Source organism: Cricetulus griseus, chromosome 3 (assembly GCF_003668045.3).
Source record: "Cricetulus griseus strain 17A/GY chromosome 3, alternate assembly CriGri-PICRH-1.0, whole genome shotgun sequence".
Taxonomy (NCBI): domain Eukaryota; kingdom Metazoa; phylum Chordata; class Mammalia; order Rodentia; family Cricetidae; genus Cricetulus; species Cricetulus griseus.
Window position 1 is genome coordinate 190,650,108 of NC_048596.1, and position 21,759 is coordinate 190,671,866.

General features: G+C 41.6%; 1 protein-coding gene across 1 annotated transcript in view; it reads left to right on the plus strand.

The window, feature by feature from the left end:
* Positions 1-21,759, plus strand: part of Vat1l (vesicle amine transport 1 like) — a 165,373-nt gene that overhangs the window by 31,359 nt on the left and 112,255 nt on the right. The window contains exon 3 of the mRNA XM_027406076.2: positions 900-1,115. Within this exon, the coding sequence (XP_027261877.1) occupies positions 900-1,115 (216 nt within the window). The remainder of the gene's footprint in view (positions 1-899; positions 1,116-21,759) is intronic.

A 21,759-nucleotide genomic window follows, 5' to 3' on the forward strand; every position in this document is an offset into this window, starting at 1 on the left:
GGAGACTAAATAACTGATGTAATAAGAAGGTTAGAGTTCAGTATATAATTGTTTTTGTCCAATAAATGGGTTTTTCTGTTACAATCAAGTGTGCAAATACAACAACCTCTCATGAAGATAAAATCATTCCCAGCCAAATCCAACGTGTAAGTCCAAGGGCACTTGACTATGAGAGCTAAAATAAGCCTTAAAGGAAGGGCACAGGATTCAGGTGAATGGCAATTTGAGAAGGAGAGAGGAAGGATGTGCATCGTCCTACCCTTATCAGGTGTACAGATACTCTTCAAGCTTCTACCACCTAAACAGTCTTCAGAATTCTATTGACAGAAAATGAGGATATAGCTCAATTAGTAGAATGCTTACCTAGCATGCAAGAGGTCCTGGGCTCAAGTACCCAACACTATATAAAAGCAGACATGCTGGTGCATACCTAAAACACCAGCATCTTCAGCTACATAAGAAATTTTAGGCCATCCTAGAAAACATGAGACTGTTTAATTAGAATGAAGAGAAATAAGGGAAGAGGTGGAGGAGGAGAAGGAATAGAATTATTCTAGTGACAGAATGAGTTTCCCACCTTCGTGGCTGTGAAGAAGACACACTAGCAGGGAAGATAGGTTGTTAAGAAACCTAAATAATCATATGATTTATAGCAGTTTACTTGAGATTTTACCGAAAATATATAAAAATGTGCTTTTTACATCAAAGAACAAATATGAAAATCAGAAGGATTTCTATGGCAGTCACAGTGTATGAATTAGGAGAAACAACCTATGCCTATTATGTAAGAGAAACACTGTGTATGCTATGTATCATGGATAGCTCCTGATAAGTCTGGCCCTTGTTAGAACCCCATCAAGAAACAAGCTTCCTTTAACTTTCTATTTCCTTATTCCCAGATTGGGGACCGTGTCATGGCATTTGTCAACTACAATGCCTGGGCTGAGGTGGTCTGTACACCAGTGGAGTTTGTCTACAAGATCCCAGATGACATGAGTTTCCCTGAGGCCGCTGCCTTCCCCATGAACTTCGTCACAGCATACACGATGCTGTTTGAGATTGCCAACCTCCGGGAAGGGATGTCTGTGCTCGTGCACTCAGCTGGTGGTGGGGTGGTAAGTTTCCTGTTGGTGTTTCTATTTCTTCAAGGTCATGATGATAAAAATGGAGTTGAGCTTGACAATGTGATTATTTTTTTAATTTAAATTAGAAACAAACTTCTTTTACATGTTAATCTCAGTTCCCTCTCCCTCCTCTCCTCCCCTGCCCTCCACTGACCCCACTATGCCAACCCCTTTCTGCTCCCTAGGGAGAGTGAGGCCTTCCTTGGTGGATCTTCAAAGTCTGTCATATCATTTGGAGCAGTGTGTCTAGGCTGTGAGAGTATCCCTCTATGAGGAGAGGGCTCCCAAAGTCATTTGTGTACTAGGGGTAAATACTGATCCACTACCAATGGCCCCATAAATTGTTCAGACCTCCAAACTGACTTCCTCCTTCAGGGGGTCTGGAACAGTCCTATGCTGGTTTCCCAACTATCAGTCTGGGGTCTATGAGTTCCTCCTTGTTCATGTTAGCTGGTTCTGTGAGTTTCTCCAGCCTGGTCTTGACCCCTTTACTTATCACTCCTTCCTTTATGCAATTGGATTCCAGAGTTCAGCTCAGTGTTTAGCTGTGTCTGCTTCTGCTTCTATCGACAATGTGATTCTAGACAATGTGATTCTTATGTAAGTTGTCATTGGTAGAAATGATCCTCAACCGCAGTGGCACTTACATGATCAGCAAAAGTATAAATTGTTGCAGTGTGGTTAGGTTGAGCCTCACTGATGGTGTCTCTGGGGCGTAGGGTGGTCTTGGAGTGTTATGTGCAGACACAGAGATCTCAGGCATGGTTTCTGTGGAGAGACACTGAGTCTTGGCATCATAATCAAGTGCTGTGTTGATTATTATGTGATACCTACACATGACACATCCTATTGATGTCATGTAAAATGCCAAGATAGTGAATAATGCCCTTTTCTTTTCAATTAATTGCAGCATTTGACACAATTGTTTTTAAATTTTTTATTAGAAACAAGCTACTTTCACATGTCCATCCCAGTTCCCTCACCCTCCCCTCCTCCCTTGCTCCCCACCCCCCATCCCAATCCCTTTCTGCTACCCAGGTGTGAGGCCGTCCATGGGGATCTTCAAAGTCTGTCATATCATTTGGAGCAGGGCTTAGGCCCTCCCCCATGTGTCTAGGCTGAGAGAGTATCCTTCTATGTGGAGTGGGCTCCCAAAGTCCATTCGTACACTAGAGATAAATACTGATTCACTACCAGAGGCCCCATAGATTTCCAGACCTCCAAACAGGCATCCTCACCTAGAAGGTCTGGAACAGTCCTATGCTGGTTTCCCAGCTATCAGTCTGGGGTCTATAAGCATCCCCTTGTTCAGGTCATCTGTCCCCATGGGTTTCTCCAGTCTCGTCCTAACCCTTTGCTCATCACTCCTCCCTCTCTGTAACTAGATTCCAGAGTTCAGCTCAGTGTTTAGCTGTGGTTGTCTGCCTCTGCTTCCATCAGCTACTGTTTGAAGGCTCTAGGATGGCATATAAGGTAGTCATCAATCTCATTATAGGGGAAGGGTATTTAAGGTAGCCTCTTAATGACTGCTTAGATTGTTAGTTGGGGTCAAACTGGTAGGTCTCTGGACATTTCCCTCGTGCCAGATTTATCTTTAAACCTATAATGGCTCCCTGTATTGTGGTATCTCTTTTCTTACTCTCCTCAGTTCTTCCCTTGACTAAATCTTATTGCTCTCTCATGTCCTCCTCTCCCCTCCTCTTCTCCCCTCTCTTTCTTCTAACTCCCTCTCTCTTCCCCCATGCTCCCAGTTAGCTCAGGAGATCTTGTCCCTTTCTCCTTCTTTGGGGAACCATGCATGTCTCTCTTAGGGCCCTCCTTGTTACCTAACTTCTCTGGTGGTGTGGACTGTAAGCTGGTAATCCTTTGCTCTAAGTCTAAAATCCATATATGAGTGAGTACATTCCATTTTTGTCTTCTTGTGACTGGGTTACCTCACTCAGAATGGTTTCTTCTAGTTCCATTCGTTCGTTTGCCTGCGAATTTCAAGATTTCATTGTTTTTTTTTTTTCCTTTTCTGTTGAGTAGTACTCCATTTTGTTAATGTACCACATCCATTCTTCAGTTGAGGGGCATCTAAGTTGTTTCCAGGTTCTGGTTATTACAAATAATGCTGCTATGAACATGGTTGAACAGATGTCCTTGTTGTATGATTATGCATCTTTTGGGTATATGCCTAAGAGTGAAATTGCTGGATCTTGTGGTAGAATGATTCCCATTTTCCTGAGGAACCATCATATTGATTACCAAAGTAGCTGTACCAGTAGGCACTCCCACCAGTAGTGGAGGAGTATGCCCCTTTCTCCACATCCTCTCCAGCATAAACTGGCATTGGTGTTTTTGATTTTAGACATTATGACAGGAGTGAGATGGTGTCTCAGAGTTGTTTTGATTTGCATTTCCCTGTTGGCTAAGGATGTTGAGCACTTTCTTATGTGTCTTTCAGCCATTTTAGATTCCTCTATTGAGAATTCTCTATTTAGTTCTGTACCCACTTTTTAATTAGATTGTTTGGTGTTTTGGTGGCTAGATTCTTGAGTTCTTTGTATATTTTAGAAATCAACCCTCTATCACATGTGGGACTGGTGAATATCTTTTCCCATTCTGTGGGCTGCCGTTTTGTTTTGTTGACGGTGTCCTTTGCCTTACAAAAGCTTCTCAGTTTCAGGAGGTCTCATTTGTTAATTGTTGATCTCAGTGTCTGTGCTACTGGCGTGATGTTCAGGAAATTGTCTCCTGTACCAGTTCATTCGAGGGTATCACGTACCTTCTCTTCTAAGAGGTTTAATGTGGCTGGATTTATGTTGAGGTCTTCCTTTTGGACTTAAGTTTTGTTCATGGCGATAGATATGTATCTATCTACAGTCTTCTACATGCCAGCATCCAGTTATGCCAGCACCATTTGTTAAAGATGCTTTCTTTTTTCCATTGTATAATTTTAGCTTCTTTGTCAAAAATCAGATGTTCGTAAGTGTGTGGGTTAATATCAGGATTTTCCTAATTACCGATCTGAACTGGAACCCAGATGCAGAGAAGGACCAGTGAAGAGCACAGAGGTCCAGACCATTCTGGTGAAACACACAGAAACAGCTGACCTGAACATCCGGGAACTCTTGCTCTCCAGTCTGATAGCTGGAATACCAGCATGGGACTGCTCCAGACTCCAGGAACATGGGTTTCTGTGAAGAAACCTCAGAAATCTATGGGACCTCCTGTAGAAGCCCAGTATTTATACCTAGCACAGGTGTGGACTTTGGGAGCCCATTCCATATAGAGGAATACTCCCTGAGCCAAGACAAATGGGGGTGGGACTAGGCCCTATCCCAAAGGATATGAAAGACTCTGATGACACCCTATGGAAGGCCTTGCCATCCAGGGGGAGCAGAAAAGATATATGACAGATAAGGTTTTAGTTGGGGGGGATAAGGAAGGACAGGTGAGAGAAGGGAACTGGGATTGTCATGTAAAACAATCCTGTTTCTAATTCAAATAAAAAAGGTTGGAAAAAAATCAGGGTTTTCAATTTCAATTGGCCTGTCTATTTTTGTTCCAGTACTAAGCTGTTTTCAGGACTATAACAGTGCTTGAAGTCAGGGATGGTAATGCCTCCAGATGTTCCTTTATTGTAAAGGGTTCTTTTGCCTATCCTGGGTCTTTTGTTTTTCCATATAAAGTTGAGTATTGTTCTTTCAAGGTCTGTGAAGAATTGTGTTGGGATTTTGATGGGGATTGCATTGAATCTGTGGATTGCTTTTGGCAAGATTGCCATTTTTACTATGTTGATCCTACCTATTCAAGAGCATGGGAGATCTTTCCATTTCCTGGTATCTTGTTTAATTTCTTTCTTTAAAGTCTCAAAGTTCTTGTTATACAGGTCTTTCACTTGTCTGGTTAGCATTACCCCAAGGTATTTTATGTTGTTTGTGATATATAGTAGGGCTACTTTTGTTGTTGTTGTTGTTAATCTTGTATCCTGCCACTTTGCTGAAGGTGTTTATCAGCTGTAGGAGTTCCCTGGTAAAGTTTTTCAGGTCACTTAAGTAAACTATCATATCATCTGCAAATAGTGAAAGTTTGACTTCTTTTCCAATTTGTATCCCCTTGATCTCCATTTGTTGTCCAATTGCTCTAGCTAGAACTTCAAGTACAGTATTGAACAGGTATGGAGAGAGTGGACAGCTTTATCTTACTCCTGATTTTAGAGGAATTGCCTTTTATTTCTGTCCATTTAGTTTGATGTTGGCTATTGGTTTACTGTATATTGCTTTTATTATGTTTAGGTGGGTTCCTGTTATTCCTGGTTTCTCCAAGACCTCTGTCTGAAGGCATTTTTTCAAAGCTTTTTCAGCATCTAGTGAGATGATCATGTGATTTTTCTTTCTCAGTTTGTTCTTATGGTGGATTACATTGATGGATTTTCGTATGTTCAACCATCCCTGCATCCCTGGGATGAATCCTATTTGACCATGGTGGATGGTTTTCTGATACATTCTTGGATTTGATTTGCCAGTATTTTATTGTATATTTTTTGCATCAATGTTCATGAGGGATATTGATCTGTGGTTCTCTTTCTTAGCTGTGTCTTTGTGTGCCTTGGGTACAATTCTTATAATAACATTCTATTCTACTTGTCATCTGGTACATTTTTGTAAATAGGAAAAATGTGCACAGAGATTGACCTTTGCACACAAACCTTAGCCCACTCAGGAGAGTGATCATAGTATTCTATGTAAAATCTTTAAGACATATCTTTGCCAAATGGGAAAATGAAGGAAATCAAAATTTTTTGTCTATAGTTCAGGTCCATGTGAAGGCCATACACTATGCTTTCAACATAAGCACCAAGACACATTGAAACCACAGAAGAAAAACCCATGGTACCTGAACTATAGAGAAGAAATTTTCTTCCATGGTTTCACTGTTTCCTGGTGCTTATGTCCAATGCATAGTGTATGCCCTTCACATGGACAAGGACTAGACTTGACATATTCTATTGAGGTTTAACTGGGACTTTCATCTTTCTGAGAGGAGTTGGTATTACTCATCAACTCAACAAAGATTCACTAAGCACATGGCATGCACTAGACTCAGAAGAGCAGGCACAGTCTAACAGAATTCTAAAGGTTTCTAAGTTGTGATTCTGTTTTCTGGCTTCAGAGATGAGTTCTTATGATTTAATCTAGCTTAGATATTTTCAGTGGAGGTTTTGTTAGTATTGATTTTTTTAAATCCTTGGCTTTTTACAATTACCAGAGTTTTCTGAAGTATTACACAAGTGTGTGTGTGTGTGTGTGTGTGTGTGTGTGTGTGTGTGTGTGTGTAAGCCAAAGGTTGACACTGGGTCATCAGGTGTCCTTCCCAGTTATTCTCAATCTAATTTTTTTAAAGGAAGTCTGTCAATGAATCTGAAGCTCCCAATTTACCTAGGCTGGCTGTCCAGAAAGTCCCAGGAATCCTCCAATCTCTACCTCCCTGCACTGGGACAATAGGCCAACAACACATCTCTTTTTAACATGGATGCTGAGGCTGGAACTCCAGTCCTCATGTTTGTGTAGGAAGCACTTTACCAGGCCAATTCTCCCCACCCATGAAGGTCATTTCTACATTTTCTTTCTGGAAAATAAGCTCACATCCGAAAGCAAGGGTGTGAAAGTTTCAGAATGCCATAAGAAGAGATCTTCAATCTCATTCACAAATTTGCTGATGTCTTCTGACCATGAGTAAAGATATAATAAAAACTAAATGCGCCTTAGAAGAGAGAATACTTTCCGTTCCAGCAATTTGCTAACAGTAAGCAAGCCATTTAGAATGCTGGCATTTATGGTCTTAGTGTGTTCTGCATACAAAGTGTGGGGATATTTTCACGTTGCCAGCAGAAACACATATCCTTATAGTGATGTTGGCTTCGGTCCTGCTAAGGTCAGTGTGATGATGGTTCATTACACTTAACTTGTTAACATAACTAGCTCTGGGATCACCTAAAATGCAAGCTCCTGGGCATTACCAGGACTTTCTTGACCAGATTATTTAATTCAGGAAAGCCACCCTAAATGTGGAAGCCATTTTCCAAGAGCAACCCAGATAAAAAGACATGGAAGACAGAAACCTTGCTTCTTGCTTACTTGCCTCCACTCTTGCTGGCAAGTCCATCTGTCCTATTGCTGCAGCACTCTTTCAATGGCAGTAGAACCAGTCTCTTCAGGCTTCCAGTGTAAGCTGAAGACTAGTAGCTCTCCAGGAATCTTTAAAGCCTTCAGCATCAGACTAGGACTGCTGAGATGCCCAGTCTCATTGACTGAGCAAGCCAGCAAGTAGCACTTGTCTGTGGTCTCTGCTTCAGTTCCTCTCTCCAGAGTCCTGCCTTGACTTCCTGTGCCAACTTCCCTCAGTGATGAACTGCTCGCTGGAAGTGTAATCCAAAGGAACCTCTTGTTACTAAGTTGCTTTGGGTCAGAATGTTTTATCATAGAACAGCTAATTTGCATATATCACTGATTTTTCTTCATCTTTCTCTTTGTGCTAAGAACAAATAGAAACTTATCAAGAGCACATTTCTCATACATGAAAAGAAATTCTTAGGAGCTCACCATAGTTTTTATGCTGCCTTTTCTGGGCTTGCAGATATTGCCAACAATAACTAAAATGAGAAAATGGTAAAGAATTAGAGAAAAGAGACAATAAGAGGAGGAAAATAAGTTAATGGGGATTACTCAGGCTGGGGTATTTTAAAGCTTTGTTTGAGATGGACAACAATTTTCTCTCCTGCCTTCATAATAGCTAGTGAAAATAGCGGGGAATGATTATTCATGTGAGCAAGCTATGTTCATGTGATGGAAACACACCCATTAGAGGGGAAATACTGGTTTGGAGACTAGAAGGCTGTTCTGTGGCTTCCCACAAGGAACATATGTGGGAAAGCCATGGCAATCCTCACTAGAGCTCAAAGTCAAGAGTAATGTTTCCACATAGTCTCCTGTGCTGTGCTCCCAAGGTTGCTGAATAGTATTGAAGTAAAATAAAAATTTAGTGAGAGTCAACTACTGGGACCAAGAAGATGTGGCCTGGCTTCATCTTTGGACAGATTTAAAGGTATGGTTCAGCCTCCTATCTCTCGGCGGGTGGGGGGGGACGGGGGGGGGCACAGGACTTATTGAAAAACATTTCTTCCAGACAAGATTGGTAGGTTCATTGAAACAATTCAGTGTCACCCTTAAAGGAATGAGTGTAGACGGACCAAGCAAATACTTACACATACAGACAGTTATTTGAGCTGAGCAGGGTTGGCAGTCTTGCAGAAATAAAGATTGGCCTGGGGAAAGTGGGGACCACCTCCACCCCACATTGTGGAGGTGAGTGAGTCCTCCAAGTTAGAATCAGAATCCTCCCAAGAAAATGGCTGGTGTTTACCTGCATTCTTGTGACACCCTTGGAGAAGAATAGAGTTGTTTCACACCACTGTCATAGCCACCCTGTGCACAATTGTTGCAGTAGGCAGGACAATGGCTCCTGAAGACACCCCAGTCTTTGGCCACTCTGAGTGTGTTCCTTACAGAGAAATTGGAATTTCTCAAATTTGATTAGGGTAAGGGTCTTCAGATGGAGAAATTCTCTCAGATTGTGGCTAGTTCCAAAGTAATCACAAAAATTTTTGAAACTAGAGAGGGAAACAGAAGAGTAAGGAAGGTGTGAAAATGCTTCTGTGTGGCTTTGCTGACAAAGTAGGGCTATGAGCCAAACACAGCAGGCGGGCTGTAGTTGCTGAGAGAGACACAGCATCTAGAGCCCATGGAAGAAAACAACTCTGCTAATACTTGTTTCAGCTGAGTGAAACCCATTTTGGATATGAGATTTCCAGAGACACAATGTAAGAAAGATAAATTCTGTGAGCTCCTAAATTTATAGTAATTTGTCACAGAGGCCATTTTTCCTGGACCGCCCCTCACAGTGGCGATCCCACTGTGGCTTAACAAAAGCACAGGCAGCAATAGAAGAGTTAAAATTTGTACCTACTCTGGGTGATCCTAAACCTATTCTTTTCCCCAGCAAACCAGAATGGTAGAACATTGGCCGTTCATTTTCATGCTTCCATTTACTGAGGACTGGGGAAATGGCTCAATCTGTAAAATAAGTGCTTGCTATGCAAGCATGAGGGCCTGAGTTTCATCTTCAGAACCTATACAGGACCTAAAGCCAATGAGGCAGAGACAGGCAAGTTTTGGGGCAGCCAGTCTAACTTGGTAAATTCCAAACCAGTGAGAGACCTGGTGTCAGAAAACAAGGTAGGCAGTTCCTGAAGAATGATCTCTGGCCTCCACACACATACACATACACACACACACACACACACACACACACACACACACACACACACGCACACACACAGATGTATACACACACATGTACACACACACAAACACACACACACACACACACACACACACACACACACAAACACACACACACCATTTAGTGAATTTTCAGGAATAAGTATAAACATTTCAAAATCTGTGAGACTGTGGCCCAGGTATAAGATTAGACCTCAGTAGGATAGAACTAAATTGGGTTTCTGTAAAATACACAGTCTTAATAGCACCAAGATCAGCTTTGCATTAAATATTAGGGTGGAAATTTTGCAGATAGCTCACAAAGAATGCCAACCTTAGCTATGATTTTATAGAACTATAATAGGACATTGAGAAATAATTTAGACCAGAGCAGGATGTGTGGTCGCTGGAGTGCCCCAAATGTATCCACTACTCTATCAAAGCCTTGGATCCATAATTTCCTCTGACTATAGCATGAACAGATGGCCTGAGATGATAATTCCCCTAATCAGATCTTGAGAAACTGGTGGGAAATTGTTGCATGAGCCCTTAAAATGAAAGTAACAAAATAAGCAGTGGTGTGGGACTCCTGTCAGGAACTGTGTGGGCTTTCTTCCAATTCTATTCAGCATACCTTGTTGGTGAGCCCCTGAGTTTGGGCATCGTGACTCGGGTGTGTTCCTTTTTTGGAAGTGGCATGGCTATTACTGGGAAGCCATTTGCATCTATTTGTGACAGTCAATGCTATTTACTTTGGGATTCTACCCTCCCTCTATTTTCCTCATATTGGAGCAGTGATCCCCTTGGCTGTGAGTGGCATCCCCATTTGACAATATAGGAACTGACGAATAGGAAAGTGAGAGTGGTAAGAATATCAGAGATATAATGTGCTCCAAGCCTCTCAATCCTGTACTCCATGCTCTTAATGCTTCACCATCTGGTCCTAGCATCAGAGAGCTGAGAAGATGAGAGTGGTTGACCTTACAGACATCCTCAGTAAAGGACTCCAGGAAGATGGTGCTGGGTCAACTTCTTCTTCTTCTTCTTCTTCTTCTTCTTCTTCTTCTTCTTCTTCTTCTTCTTCTTCTTCTTCTTCTTCTTCTTCTCTCCAACTCTTTTCTCTTCATCCTCCTCTTCTCTTTTCTTCTTCTTTTTTGTTTTTCAAGACAGGATTTCTCTGTGTAGCTTTGAAGCCTGTCCTGGAACTTACTTTGTAGACCAGGTTGGTCTTGAACTCACAGAGATCCACCTGCCTCTGTCTCCCAAGTGCTGGGATTTAAGGTGTGCACCACCACTGCCCAGCTCTGTTTCTTCTTTCCAAAACGATCTTCTTGCCTAATTCAAATGTCACCTTCTCTGTGAAGCCATACAGCAGCCCATATCTAGGTAAACACTTTTGTGAAAGCTACAGAAGAATCTTTATAGCTTTTCCTTTATACGTAGGTTCATCTGAACAGTGGTTTGTAGTTTGAGGTATTATCCAGTAGGAAGTAGGGATGGTTGTGTGGTCAAAAAATCCTGAATGTAACACTCAGCTCTGTCTTCCAAGAGCTAGATTATTGTGAATAATGTAAAGTCTATACAATAGAAATGACTGTATCTACCTCATGGCATCATTTGAAAAGTGAGAAAAATGGGGTCATCATTATCTCTGACATAAAGTCTATTGATTTTCTAGAGAAAGGGAAGGAAAAGAAGGGGCAGAGAGAGATGAAAGGAAGGTATGATGAAGGAGTGGAGGAAGGAACGAAGAAGACACACAGAGAGACTGACCTTTAAACTCATAGTACCAGGAACAATATTAGACCTAAAGCAGGGGCTGAATGATTTATAGCTTCTGGAAATATTTGATGCCAACAAAGGTTTACTCTTGTTCATATATCATACTCTCCAAAATATGCAATGAGGTTGACACCTCACCTCTGCCCAAACTTATAAAAGTTTAATCAAAAAGGATTGTGCAAGCTCAGATCAAAGCTAATCCTTCAGAACATCTAACCAGTACTCCTCAAAACTGCCAAGATATTGAAAATAAAAAACAAAGAGCACCTAAGAAACTGTCACATATCAGAGGAGACAAAGAACACAGGATATATGTGTTGGCATTAGGCATATCTGGGAAGAGGGGATCTCACCTGAGGAATTGTCTTTAATGGATTAGCCCATGGGCAAGTCTGTGGGGGAAATTTCTTAATTAATAACTGATGTGTGGGGTCCTGGCCCACTGGGGGCAGTGCCACTCCTGGAGAGGTGGTCCTGGGAAACATGAGAAAGCAATCTGAAAAACCGAGTAAGTAGCATGGCCTTTGCTTTAGTTCCTGACTCCAAGTTCCTGCTTGAATTTCTGCCCTGATTTCCCTAAATGATGGACTGCTTTTGGTCAGTTGCATTTGGTCAGTGTTTTATCAAGGCAACAGAAAACCAAACTAGGAAAACATGAAAGTGAAATATGGTGCCCTAGGCCAGTTTCTGGAACAGAGAATGTAGCCTAATGGTAAAACTGGTGAATTTAAAAGAAACTGCATTTTAGTTAATATGTTAATTCCCTACTTTGGGTGAATTACCCCGGAGTCGAAGGCATTGCCATTAAAGTCAGCAAGGCAATGTTTGTATGGAAAGTCTCTATACCTCTTTGTAAAACCAAAATTGTTCCAAGATAAAGAGAGGAAAGACAGACAATTTCAGCTAATGGATTCTTGGCTAAGGTAAATGGATTTTCAAATTCTTTATACATCTCCACAGCAGCCTCTCATTTTCCCCAAGCAAAAGGGTGCTTTAGAGAAATCAGAATGCAGCTAGGGCTCCATCAATCCCAGCTATAGTTGCAAATCAGAAAGACAGGATGAAGCAGCTCCAACTCTTTCCTGGAAGTGAATGAGGTTTTGGGCATGGGCTACCAGATGACACATTGTGAGAGAAGTGAGAGGGGAAGAGAGAGGGAGATAAAAGGAAAAAGAGGGAGAGAGAGAGAGAGAGAGAGAGAGAGAGAGAGAGAGAGAGAGAGAGAGAGAGAGAGAAGCAGGCTGAGAAAAATCTGATCTTTCCATGGGCCTTAGTAAGGAAAGTACAGTTTAACTTTCAGAGTTAACTGGCTACATACAACTTAAGGACTACACTGCATTCATTATGGATGAGTTATCTTCCAGCATCATTCAAATCCTTGAAAAGAAGCAACCACAAAAGGGAAGGGGAAGTCTCTACTGGGGAACCCTAAGTCTCCACTATAGCATCCCATGGGCCCAGGAACTGGTGGTCCTGTCTAAATGATGAGTTCATGATTCTTTAGCATGAAACTTTGAGAACATGGAGAAAGAGCCTCAGTTGTTGAAGGTGTGTAGGATAATGCCTTCCTCTCTTTTCTTGTTCCTCAGATTTAAAAAAAAATAGACAAAAGCAACTTAAGGGAGAATGGTTTTTTGAGTTGGAGTTCAAGGGTACTGTCCATCATGGTGCAGAAGTCATACAGCAAAAGCTGGAAGGAGCTGGTCACCTCACATCTACAATCAGGAAACAGAATAAGTTCATGCTCTTGTCAGTTCCCTTTCTCCATTTATACAACCCAGGACCCTATCTGGGGAATGGTGCCACCCACAGTGTGTGGGTCCTCTCACCTCAATTAATGCAATCAAGATAATCCCCACAGTCATGCCTGGAGGCCTGTCTCCCAGGTTCTGTCAAGTTGATAGTTGGCATCAATCATCATAGGAAAACATACAACCTCAATAAGAGTCAGATGTGGTATGGGACTTTTTCAAGGGTGGAAAGTTGATCTTTCTAAAGATTGCAACCCATTATTGAGGGGAGGGCATGGTAGATCAGAGATCATGACTCAGCAGCCAGGGAGAAAAGAGAATTCTCCCTGTGTATCTTAGAAGTGTATTTTGTTGAAAATAAAACCATGATTGATCATGAAAGGCACTAACATTGACCCAACTACTCAAGCCTACAACCTAAGAACTATGGTTTGTTCTTCTCGGACATGATGTCCCCTCCAAATCCCATGATTCATTCATGTATTCATTCACAAATTCAGCACATAGATTGTGAAGATTCACGCAGTTCACGACACTGCATTATGAACTGGAAATTGAACAAGAGATTATCCTCTTTCAATGAAAAGTCCAATAAATGAAAAGTGGGCACATTAATCAAATAATCACATAGATAGCTCTTCTGTGGGCTTTGAAACATGAGTGTTTTTAACAGAGACCCCAGATAGAATCAGGAAGCTACTTCCTCACAGGAATGCCATTTGCACTCCAATCTAAGGATGATGGGTGAACTGAACCACAGTGGAAGCAGAAGACCTTTGTGAAAAGTGCATTTGGGATGAGTTGATTCCTGTGGGTAGGGAATGTATTAGAAATGGAGGTGGGTTGGGCTTTCATGAGAAGTGGGGGATATGCCTTCAGTTAAAAATTTCAGACAACAGGATAATTCCAATGTCCACCAACCTCTCTCCATCTGTCTTAGTTTGGTTTCTGCTGCTGTGATAGGTATTATGACTAAAAGAAACTTGGGGAGGAAAAAGTTCCTTTCATGTTACAGGTTGCAGCTCATTGTTTATAGAAGCCAGGGTAGAAGCTCAAGAAAAGTAAGAACTTGAACAGGGCAGGAACTCAAAGCATAAACCATGGAGGAGGATGCTTACCTCCTTTCTGTCTATGGCTCATGCTCAGCCAACTTCTTATATAACCCAGGACTACCTGCACAGAGCTAAGACCACTGACATCCATCAAGATAATGGCTTACAGACATATCTAAAGGCCAGTGGAATTCTTTTCCTGAGGTTCCCTCTTACAACTCTGGGCTGTGTCGAGTTGCAACTGAAGCTAACTAGAAACCCATCCTGCCGTTCCATTGTGGCCCCAATATCACTCAGTTAGGATATTGCTGCAACTCTTTAATGGTTTCCTGATCATGAACTCTCCTCTTTATTCTTTTTAAAATCACTCTTTCTGTGTGTATGATGTATGTGTGTGCATGTGAGTTCAGGAATGCCTATGTGCACGTGTGTGCCATGATAAGCTTGTGGATGTCAGAGGACAACCTTAGGAGTAAGTCTTTACCTTTTACCCTGTTAGAGACATAGCATTCTTTGGTTGTTCATCTCTTCATATAACAGGCTAGCTGGTTCATAAGCTTCTGTGGATTTGCCTGCCTCTGCCTCCTGTCTCACAACAGGAGTGCTGAGATGACAGAGGTATACTACCATACTTGGCTGTTAAATGAATTCTGGGGATTCAAATTTAAGTCACCATGTTTGCTCGACAGGGACTTTAATCACTGGGCCATGTGTCCAGCTTCACCTCTCTGTGTTCTTTCAGCAATTTGCTTGGGGCCAGAATGGTTCTACAACCCAATCTGCCCATATGTCCCTTTGCTGTAATCAACAGTGGGGATAGTGGGGAATAATGGGGATTATTCTCAGGTTAAGCTCAATATCCTTAACTTCTTGGAATATGCCACCAATATTGCCAAGATTCTCTTGCAGCTACTATCTGATTTCTTTTCTTAGGTCTGTACCTCAGTAAGACATAGAGTCTTTCAGTATCCATAAAGGGCAAGGAAAGGATGGCTATCTGACCACCCAGTTCAGGGCTCTGCTCTATATGAGAAGCTACATGATGAGGGATTGCTTTTTAAGCTGCCCTGGCCATGCCCTACCCTCAAATCTAGCTAGGATGATGTACTGGTGTTTGGGTTGATGGTGGGTGTAGACAGACTCTATAATACAAACCAGTTCCAGGTCTGTCTCTTCCATCACAATCTCCCATGACTTTTCTCCCCCAGTTGCTTGCAGGTGTTGAATTCAATCCAAGAGACATGCTGAACCTGGTACTGTTCCATCGACCTGGAACCTTGAAAATTTTCACTTTCCTCCCCCACCCCATCCATTCCCTGTCCCTACCATCATGCAGGATTCATGTAAGCAAGGGAAAGAATAGAAAGTGCTACTATCTAAACCAGTCAGATTCCAAGGATCTCCTCTTCCCGCCTCATGTTCCTCCAAGTCCCTGCAGGATGCCATTAGTTCTTCTGCTTCCCGTCTGCATCTTTTGTCTCCTGGGCTTTCCCAAGGTCAATGATTCAGACCTGAGTCCTGGAGTCAGACAGTCTGGGTCAAAAGTCCAGTGCTTTGAGCGATTACTTAGCATCTCAGTTTCTTCATATATAATAGGAATCAAAACAATGCCATTGTTATTCAGAAGTCCTCTATTTGTGCTAAATGAAGGGATAATTAAGGGGCACTGAACTCAAAAAACAGGCATAAAGTATTAACAATGATAAAGTGAGGGTCAGCTTACCTCACCCTATCCTCTCAACCACAAAACTCATATCTCATATGTTTTGCATATTCCCTGCTTCATAAGGGCTATAAATACCTATATTCCAAAAAGCTTATCATTTAAAAAATATTTTAGATGAAGTTTTTGCTAAGAAGCCCTGCTACTGAATTAATCACAGAGGCAAAATAACAACCCTAGAATTCTTGTAAATTTTAGTCTATTAGGCAGTTTGGAGGGCTCTTGTTCATGACAGAAAACATTTTTCTAAGAGGTTTTTTTTTGCATTTTTTTATTAAATTATTAATATTTTCACATGTACTTTCCCTCTCCCTCCCCCCACCCCCATTCCTTCTCCCCCACCTCCAACCTACCCCCCACCCCATCCACCCACCACTCCCCAGGCAGGGTAGGGCCCCCAACCAGGGCTCCACCAAGTCCACCAAATCTTCCTGTGCTGGGCCTAGGCCCCTCCCCATGTGTTCAGAGACAGAGCGAATCCCTTCAAGTGGGATGGGCTCTCGAAGTCCCTCCCACCCACCAGGGCAAAATGCCAGTCCACCTCCAGAGGCTCCCAGGAGTGCAGGGGCCTCCCCATTGGCATCCATGATCAGGGGGCTGGATTAGTCCTGTACTGTCCTCCCAAAGAGCATCTGGGGTCGATATGCTTTCCCTTTTTCAGGCCAACTGTTTCTGTGGGTTTCTCCAACCAGGTACAGACCCCTTCGTTCTTCATTCCTCCCTCTCTTCAACTGAGTTCCAGATTTCAGCTCAGTGTATTTCTGTGGATGTCTGTCTCTGCTCTCATCAGCCACTGGATGAGGACTCTAGAATAGCATAGAGAGTATTCATCAATCTCATTCTAGGGGAAGGGTTTCTAGGCCATCCTCTCCTCCACTGCCCAGACTGTCAGATCGTGTCATCCTTATAGGTCTCTGGAGATCTTCCTAGTTCCAGATCTCTTCTCGGACCTATAGTGGCTCCCTCTGATATGGTATCTCTCATCCTGCTCTCTCTAGGAGATATATTTTCATGGCCTCTGTGCCTGCCCTTCCCATCCTCCCCCACCATCCCATGGCCCATGAGTCCTTCGTCCTTGCCTTCAGGGATCTAAAGAGCCCCTGTAATTCTGTACATAGAATTACAGAGCTTGAAGGAGGCAAAGACATCACCCCCTTCTGCCAATCACTAGCGATGCACTAGATGCTTTGAAACATTTGTTTATTTCCTATTAAGTTTTCTCTGTTGGACTTTATGCAACATCAAGAAAGAGAGAGTGTGAAGTCTCAGTTTAAAATCCCTCTGTTCCTGTGTTATCTTCTGAACTGCTCCATCTGTAAAGTTTGAATGAGATTACTGCTAGCCTTTGCAGTTACTGTGAGCCTATATCAGCACATGTCATATGAGCAGCCCCAACAAAAGTTTAGCTGTTATAATCTCCCAGACTAAGAGTTTTGATAATGTTTCCAAAGCTATAGATTTAGTCAGTCAGATCCCAAGTATCCAGGGCTGGGGATTCCCACAGCATATCTAGTGCTCTTGACACTACTCCCACATCAACGGCCTTGGAAACACCTTCATCTCTCTTCATTTTTTTTTCTGCCGCCTTCACTTTGTGCCATAGAATAAGTAGATTTTTCTGTGCCTAGACACTTGGTCCCTAAAGCCCTGCAATGATAGGAAGCAGAACTGCTAAAAATTTAAAGAGAACAAAGCAGCTCTGCCATGTCCTTCATGAATAATTGACACCACCAGGATTAGCTGCATCTTCACATCAGCAGAAAGGGCCATGACTAGGGTTAAGTCCTCCTTTAACTGCCAACCTTAGCAGACAAGCAGTTGCTTTCCTAAATATCCAACATGCTCCTGAGAGATATGATGGAACAATCTCCCACTCCCCATCCTCACAAACGTCTGATGATAACATCTAGGATGGGTTCCTTATGCCACCAATATGCTGTATATTAGATAGATATTAAAAACATTAGATATATAGATATTAAGTGAGATAGACAGACAGACAGAAAGACAGACAGACAGACAGACAGACAGACAGACAGACAGACAGACAGATAGATAGATCTAAATACATTGCTGGCTTAGAGAATCCTATATACATTCCTCTAAGCTCTGTCTTTGCCTGGCAGAGCCTTACTTGAACTCTATTTTGGTTGCTTTTAACTCCTGCACATAAATCATAATTAGCTTAAAGAACTACCTTTATCATAAATATTGTAAAGGTTGGGTTTGGCCCCAAGGCCATTCACTCAGTATTGGATGAATAAATATATCAGCTCTTGAGAGCAGACATACTAAAGGAGATCAAGCCCCATAATTTCCATTCATTGTCTGTGAGACAGAAACTGGAACAGCTACATTTTAACAGAGGAAACTGAGGCATAGAAAGGTGCCTTAGTTGTTTGAGGCTACGTTGTGCTACTAATGGGAACTGGTTTGTGAACTCTGAATAAGGAATCCAAGTTTTAAAGTGTTTGGCTGTGCAGATGAGTAAGTTGTTCTGACAGAAGCCTTGTTTCCACTTGGAATGAGATGAGATGGCTTCTCCTCTATGCATTTTGTGTTGGAAACTCTTCTCCTGTGTTGAGAATAATATGGTCCTGTCCAGGAGCTGACAGATCCCCCGGAGGAGGGAGGACTCTATAGATTACTTCTCAAGGAGTCTGACAAATTAAGTGCTCCAGCCTCTCTTGACCATAAGGTTCCATCTAAAATTAAACCCCCAACTGCCACATTGACAAAGGTAAGAAGAGTGCAGTTCCTTCATTCCTGCCTCTTGCTCATTAAGCCCACATCAAGCACATTAATGTTGTTTGGTGAATATCTGGAGAAAAAGGAAGTCATAAGAAGAAATAACAAAAAGGTCAAATGGAAAACAAAATCTTTTGTAATAGAAAGAGTCCAGAATTCTGAAGCCAGATTTGCAGTTTTGTCATCTGGAAAAATGTGGCTATAATGTCTTCTCATGGTTCTCAGGTGGTGTTTCATAACGAGGATTTTGTAGTTGAAATATCATGCTGCCTAGCACATAGAAAATGCACTTACTAGCTGCTATTAATAATAATATTATTTCCAACACAGTATCATCATCATCCAATTAGGAATACTCAGTGGTATTTTGGCATTCACAGCCAGGAGCAGATGAGTAGTAAACAGCACAATCTAAGGGCTGCTATCTTTTGACACCTAGAACAAGGGCAGATAAGGTGAATTTCACCTCCTTTCATGTATCTCTCTTGAAAGCATCTGTTTGGGGCCTCTTGAATTACTAAAATTGTCTCACATGAGCATTTCCAAACATCAATTTCCTTCCACACAGAGGAGATCATTAAACTTTCAGGAAAAGTTAGCTGCATAGCTCTAGTCCCTTGAACACATGCCAAGATCTTCAATCAAAGGAACTAGTCTTTTTCTAGGTTTATACAACCCTAGGGACACATCAGCTTTCCCAGTAACACACCTGAAAGGCCACAGCTGCTTTTCAGAATACTATTACCTTATTACGAAAAGAAATTGGTTAGCTGGGAACAAATGAGGTATGTAGCAAGTAACACCATTTTCATATTTGAGGCATTAGTCTATGTTCTAGGCAACACTCTTGGGCTGTTGACCCCAGTCCTAGATACCATGTTTCCTAGGATGGCCTCTGGTTATCTCAGAATTCTGAAGCCAGATTTGCTCATAAGCTTCCTCCAGGGTAAATTCAAGTTGCCTTTTCCAATCATATACTCCTTGCTCAAGATATGCTTGGGTCCCTAAATTACACACCAGAACAGGGAAATGAAAATACAGGCTCACCTTTCCCTCATATAATCCAGAGTCTTCCCTACCCTATGCTCATAAATAACTCCCTAACTGTCCCCCAAAACATTTCATCCTGTTTCTTTCCATTGTGCCTTTTTATTTCTTTATTCCACTCTCCTTTCTGTTCTTTTCTCTTTCTGATCATTTCTATTTCTACCTTACATTTCTTTGTCTCTGCATCTCTCTTTCTTTACTCTTTTTTGTTCCATTCTTCATTTTTTTCTATTCCTACTTTCTCCCTTGTCTATCTTCCTCTTTTTTCTTCCTCCTTTACACCTCTCTTTCTCTCCTTCTCAATATCTGTGAAGTATAAGTATTAGAAATAATTGTGCTGGTCCCTGGATATTTTATATTAAACAACCCATCTGAGAACTAGAATATATGACACAAGTATCTACTATTCATCACTGGCAGTAGTGGTAGGACCCAGAGGGAGGAGTAAAGATTGCTGAGGCTGAGGAACATAGGACATGATTTCATATTCTAAGACATCACACATGACTGCTTATGGTGTCCAGGGTGGAGAGGACATAGGGGAAGAGAGGAATAAAAATGACAGAAACAGAGTGTTGAAAGAATGGCCACAAACAAAGGACTAGGATATGCTGTAGGAACTTAACAAGTATGACAGAGAACAGAAAAAATAGAAAGTAACAATAAATAGGCTGGCATCTGAGTCCAAAGAAGCCAAGTTGAGAGTGGTAATCTTGTCCTAAAAATTCATATGGAGTCCTTAGAAGAGTTTGAGTAGATATTCATTTTTATGACTTTATGACTTTTATGTCATTTTATGACTTTATGAGGGAGGGCTGGGGAAAGATGGATGTGAGTATGTTGGATATGACCAGTATGAGAACCAAGTGCATTTAGAAATGGATGCATTCCAAAGTTCTACTTCCAAGATCTCCAAGACGATATTCACAAATTTAGGCATTTTTTCTATATACATTTGTTGTCATCACTGTGTTACTCCTGACAAGTCCTTTTTCATTAGAACACAGATTTTTTTCTATAAAAGTAGTTATACCAGCATGTCTTCTACAAGGTGAAGTAGAGCAGGTGCTATGTCTGTCTATACGGTGAAGTAGAACAGATGCTGCTTCTGTAAACTGAGGTAGACCAGATGCTGCTTTTATGAGGTAAGGTAAAACAGATGCTCTTCCTGTGAGGTGAGGCAGACCAGACATGACTCCTGAAAAGTGAGGGATCCCAGATATTGCTTCTTTGGGGTACATTAGATGTTTCTGCTGCAATGTGAGATAGTCAAGATGTTGTTTCTGTAAGGTATGGCAGACAAGATACGTCTTCCATGAGGTAGATTTGATACTTAATGGCAAGTGAGGTAGACAAGATAATTCCTATGTTACTGATTGTCTTCATTAGTGTTCTGTGTTTTCTTTGGGAGGCTATCTTTAGATCCTGTGTGAAAGCTGTATTATATATTAATTTCTTTACCACCACCACTTTTACCCTTACCATGACCTCTTTCTTTAAATTCTTAGAATTAGAAAGGTAATTAAAAATTGTCATTAAACATTCAATCTCTAGAGACTTTTTGAACTAGAATACTGGTTTTTATGGCTTATTTAGCTGTCCTTCACTTTTCCATATAAAATACAGTCACTATTTTTTTCACTCAAAGTACTGTGAGATTTTTAATGAACCATTTGGTGCAAAAATGGAAGAATTCCTACCACATTTTATGTAAACATAAATGTCTAATAAAATTGCACTGAGTACTATGATGTAAAATCCCAAACATTCTTTGGGATCAAGGTATTCCTGGCCTCTAGCTGTCAGGAGAGTTAGCTGCTGATGACTGCAGCCTTCCCTGAGAATAGCCTTAAAACAATAGAACTATATTGTAAAAATGTTTCTGCCCTTTGTTAGCCTACATCTGAAGAAACAACTCTGAAGGGCTAGCTAGTCCAGTCTCAGAGCTTCTCTGGCATCTGGGTAGAGAATCTCTCCAGCATACCACAGCTTAGCTTCCTCCTCTGCCCAATCCTGCTTTTTTTTCACCCCTTAACACATATTCTTCAGGTCTCCCCTCACGAGTCCTTTCCCAGGAACCTGGACTACAAAAATTATAAGTATACTATATTAGGCACCATATGTGTACTCCATACAAACTGCCTGACCTATTGATACCCCTCAATCATGAGCCTCATTTAGATCTTACTGTGTGTGTCCCTAACTAGG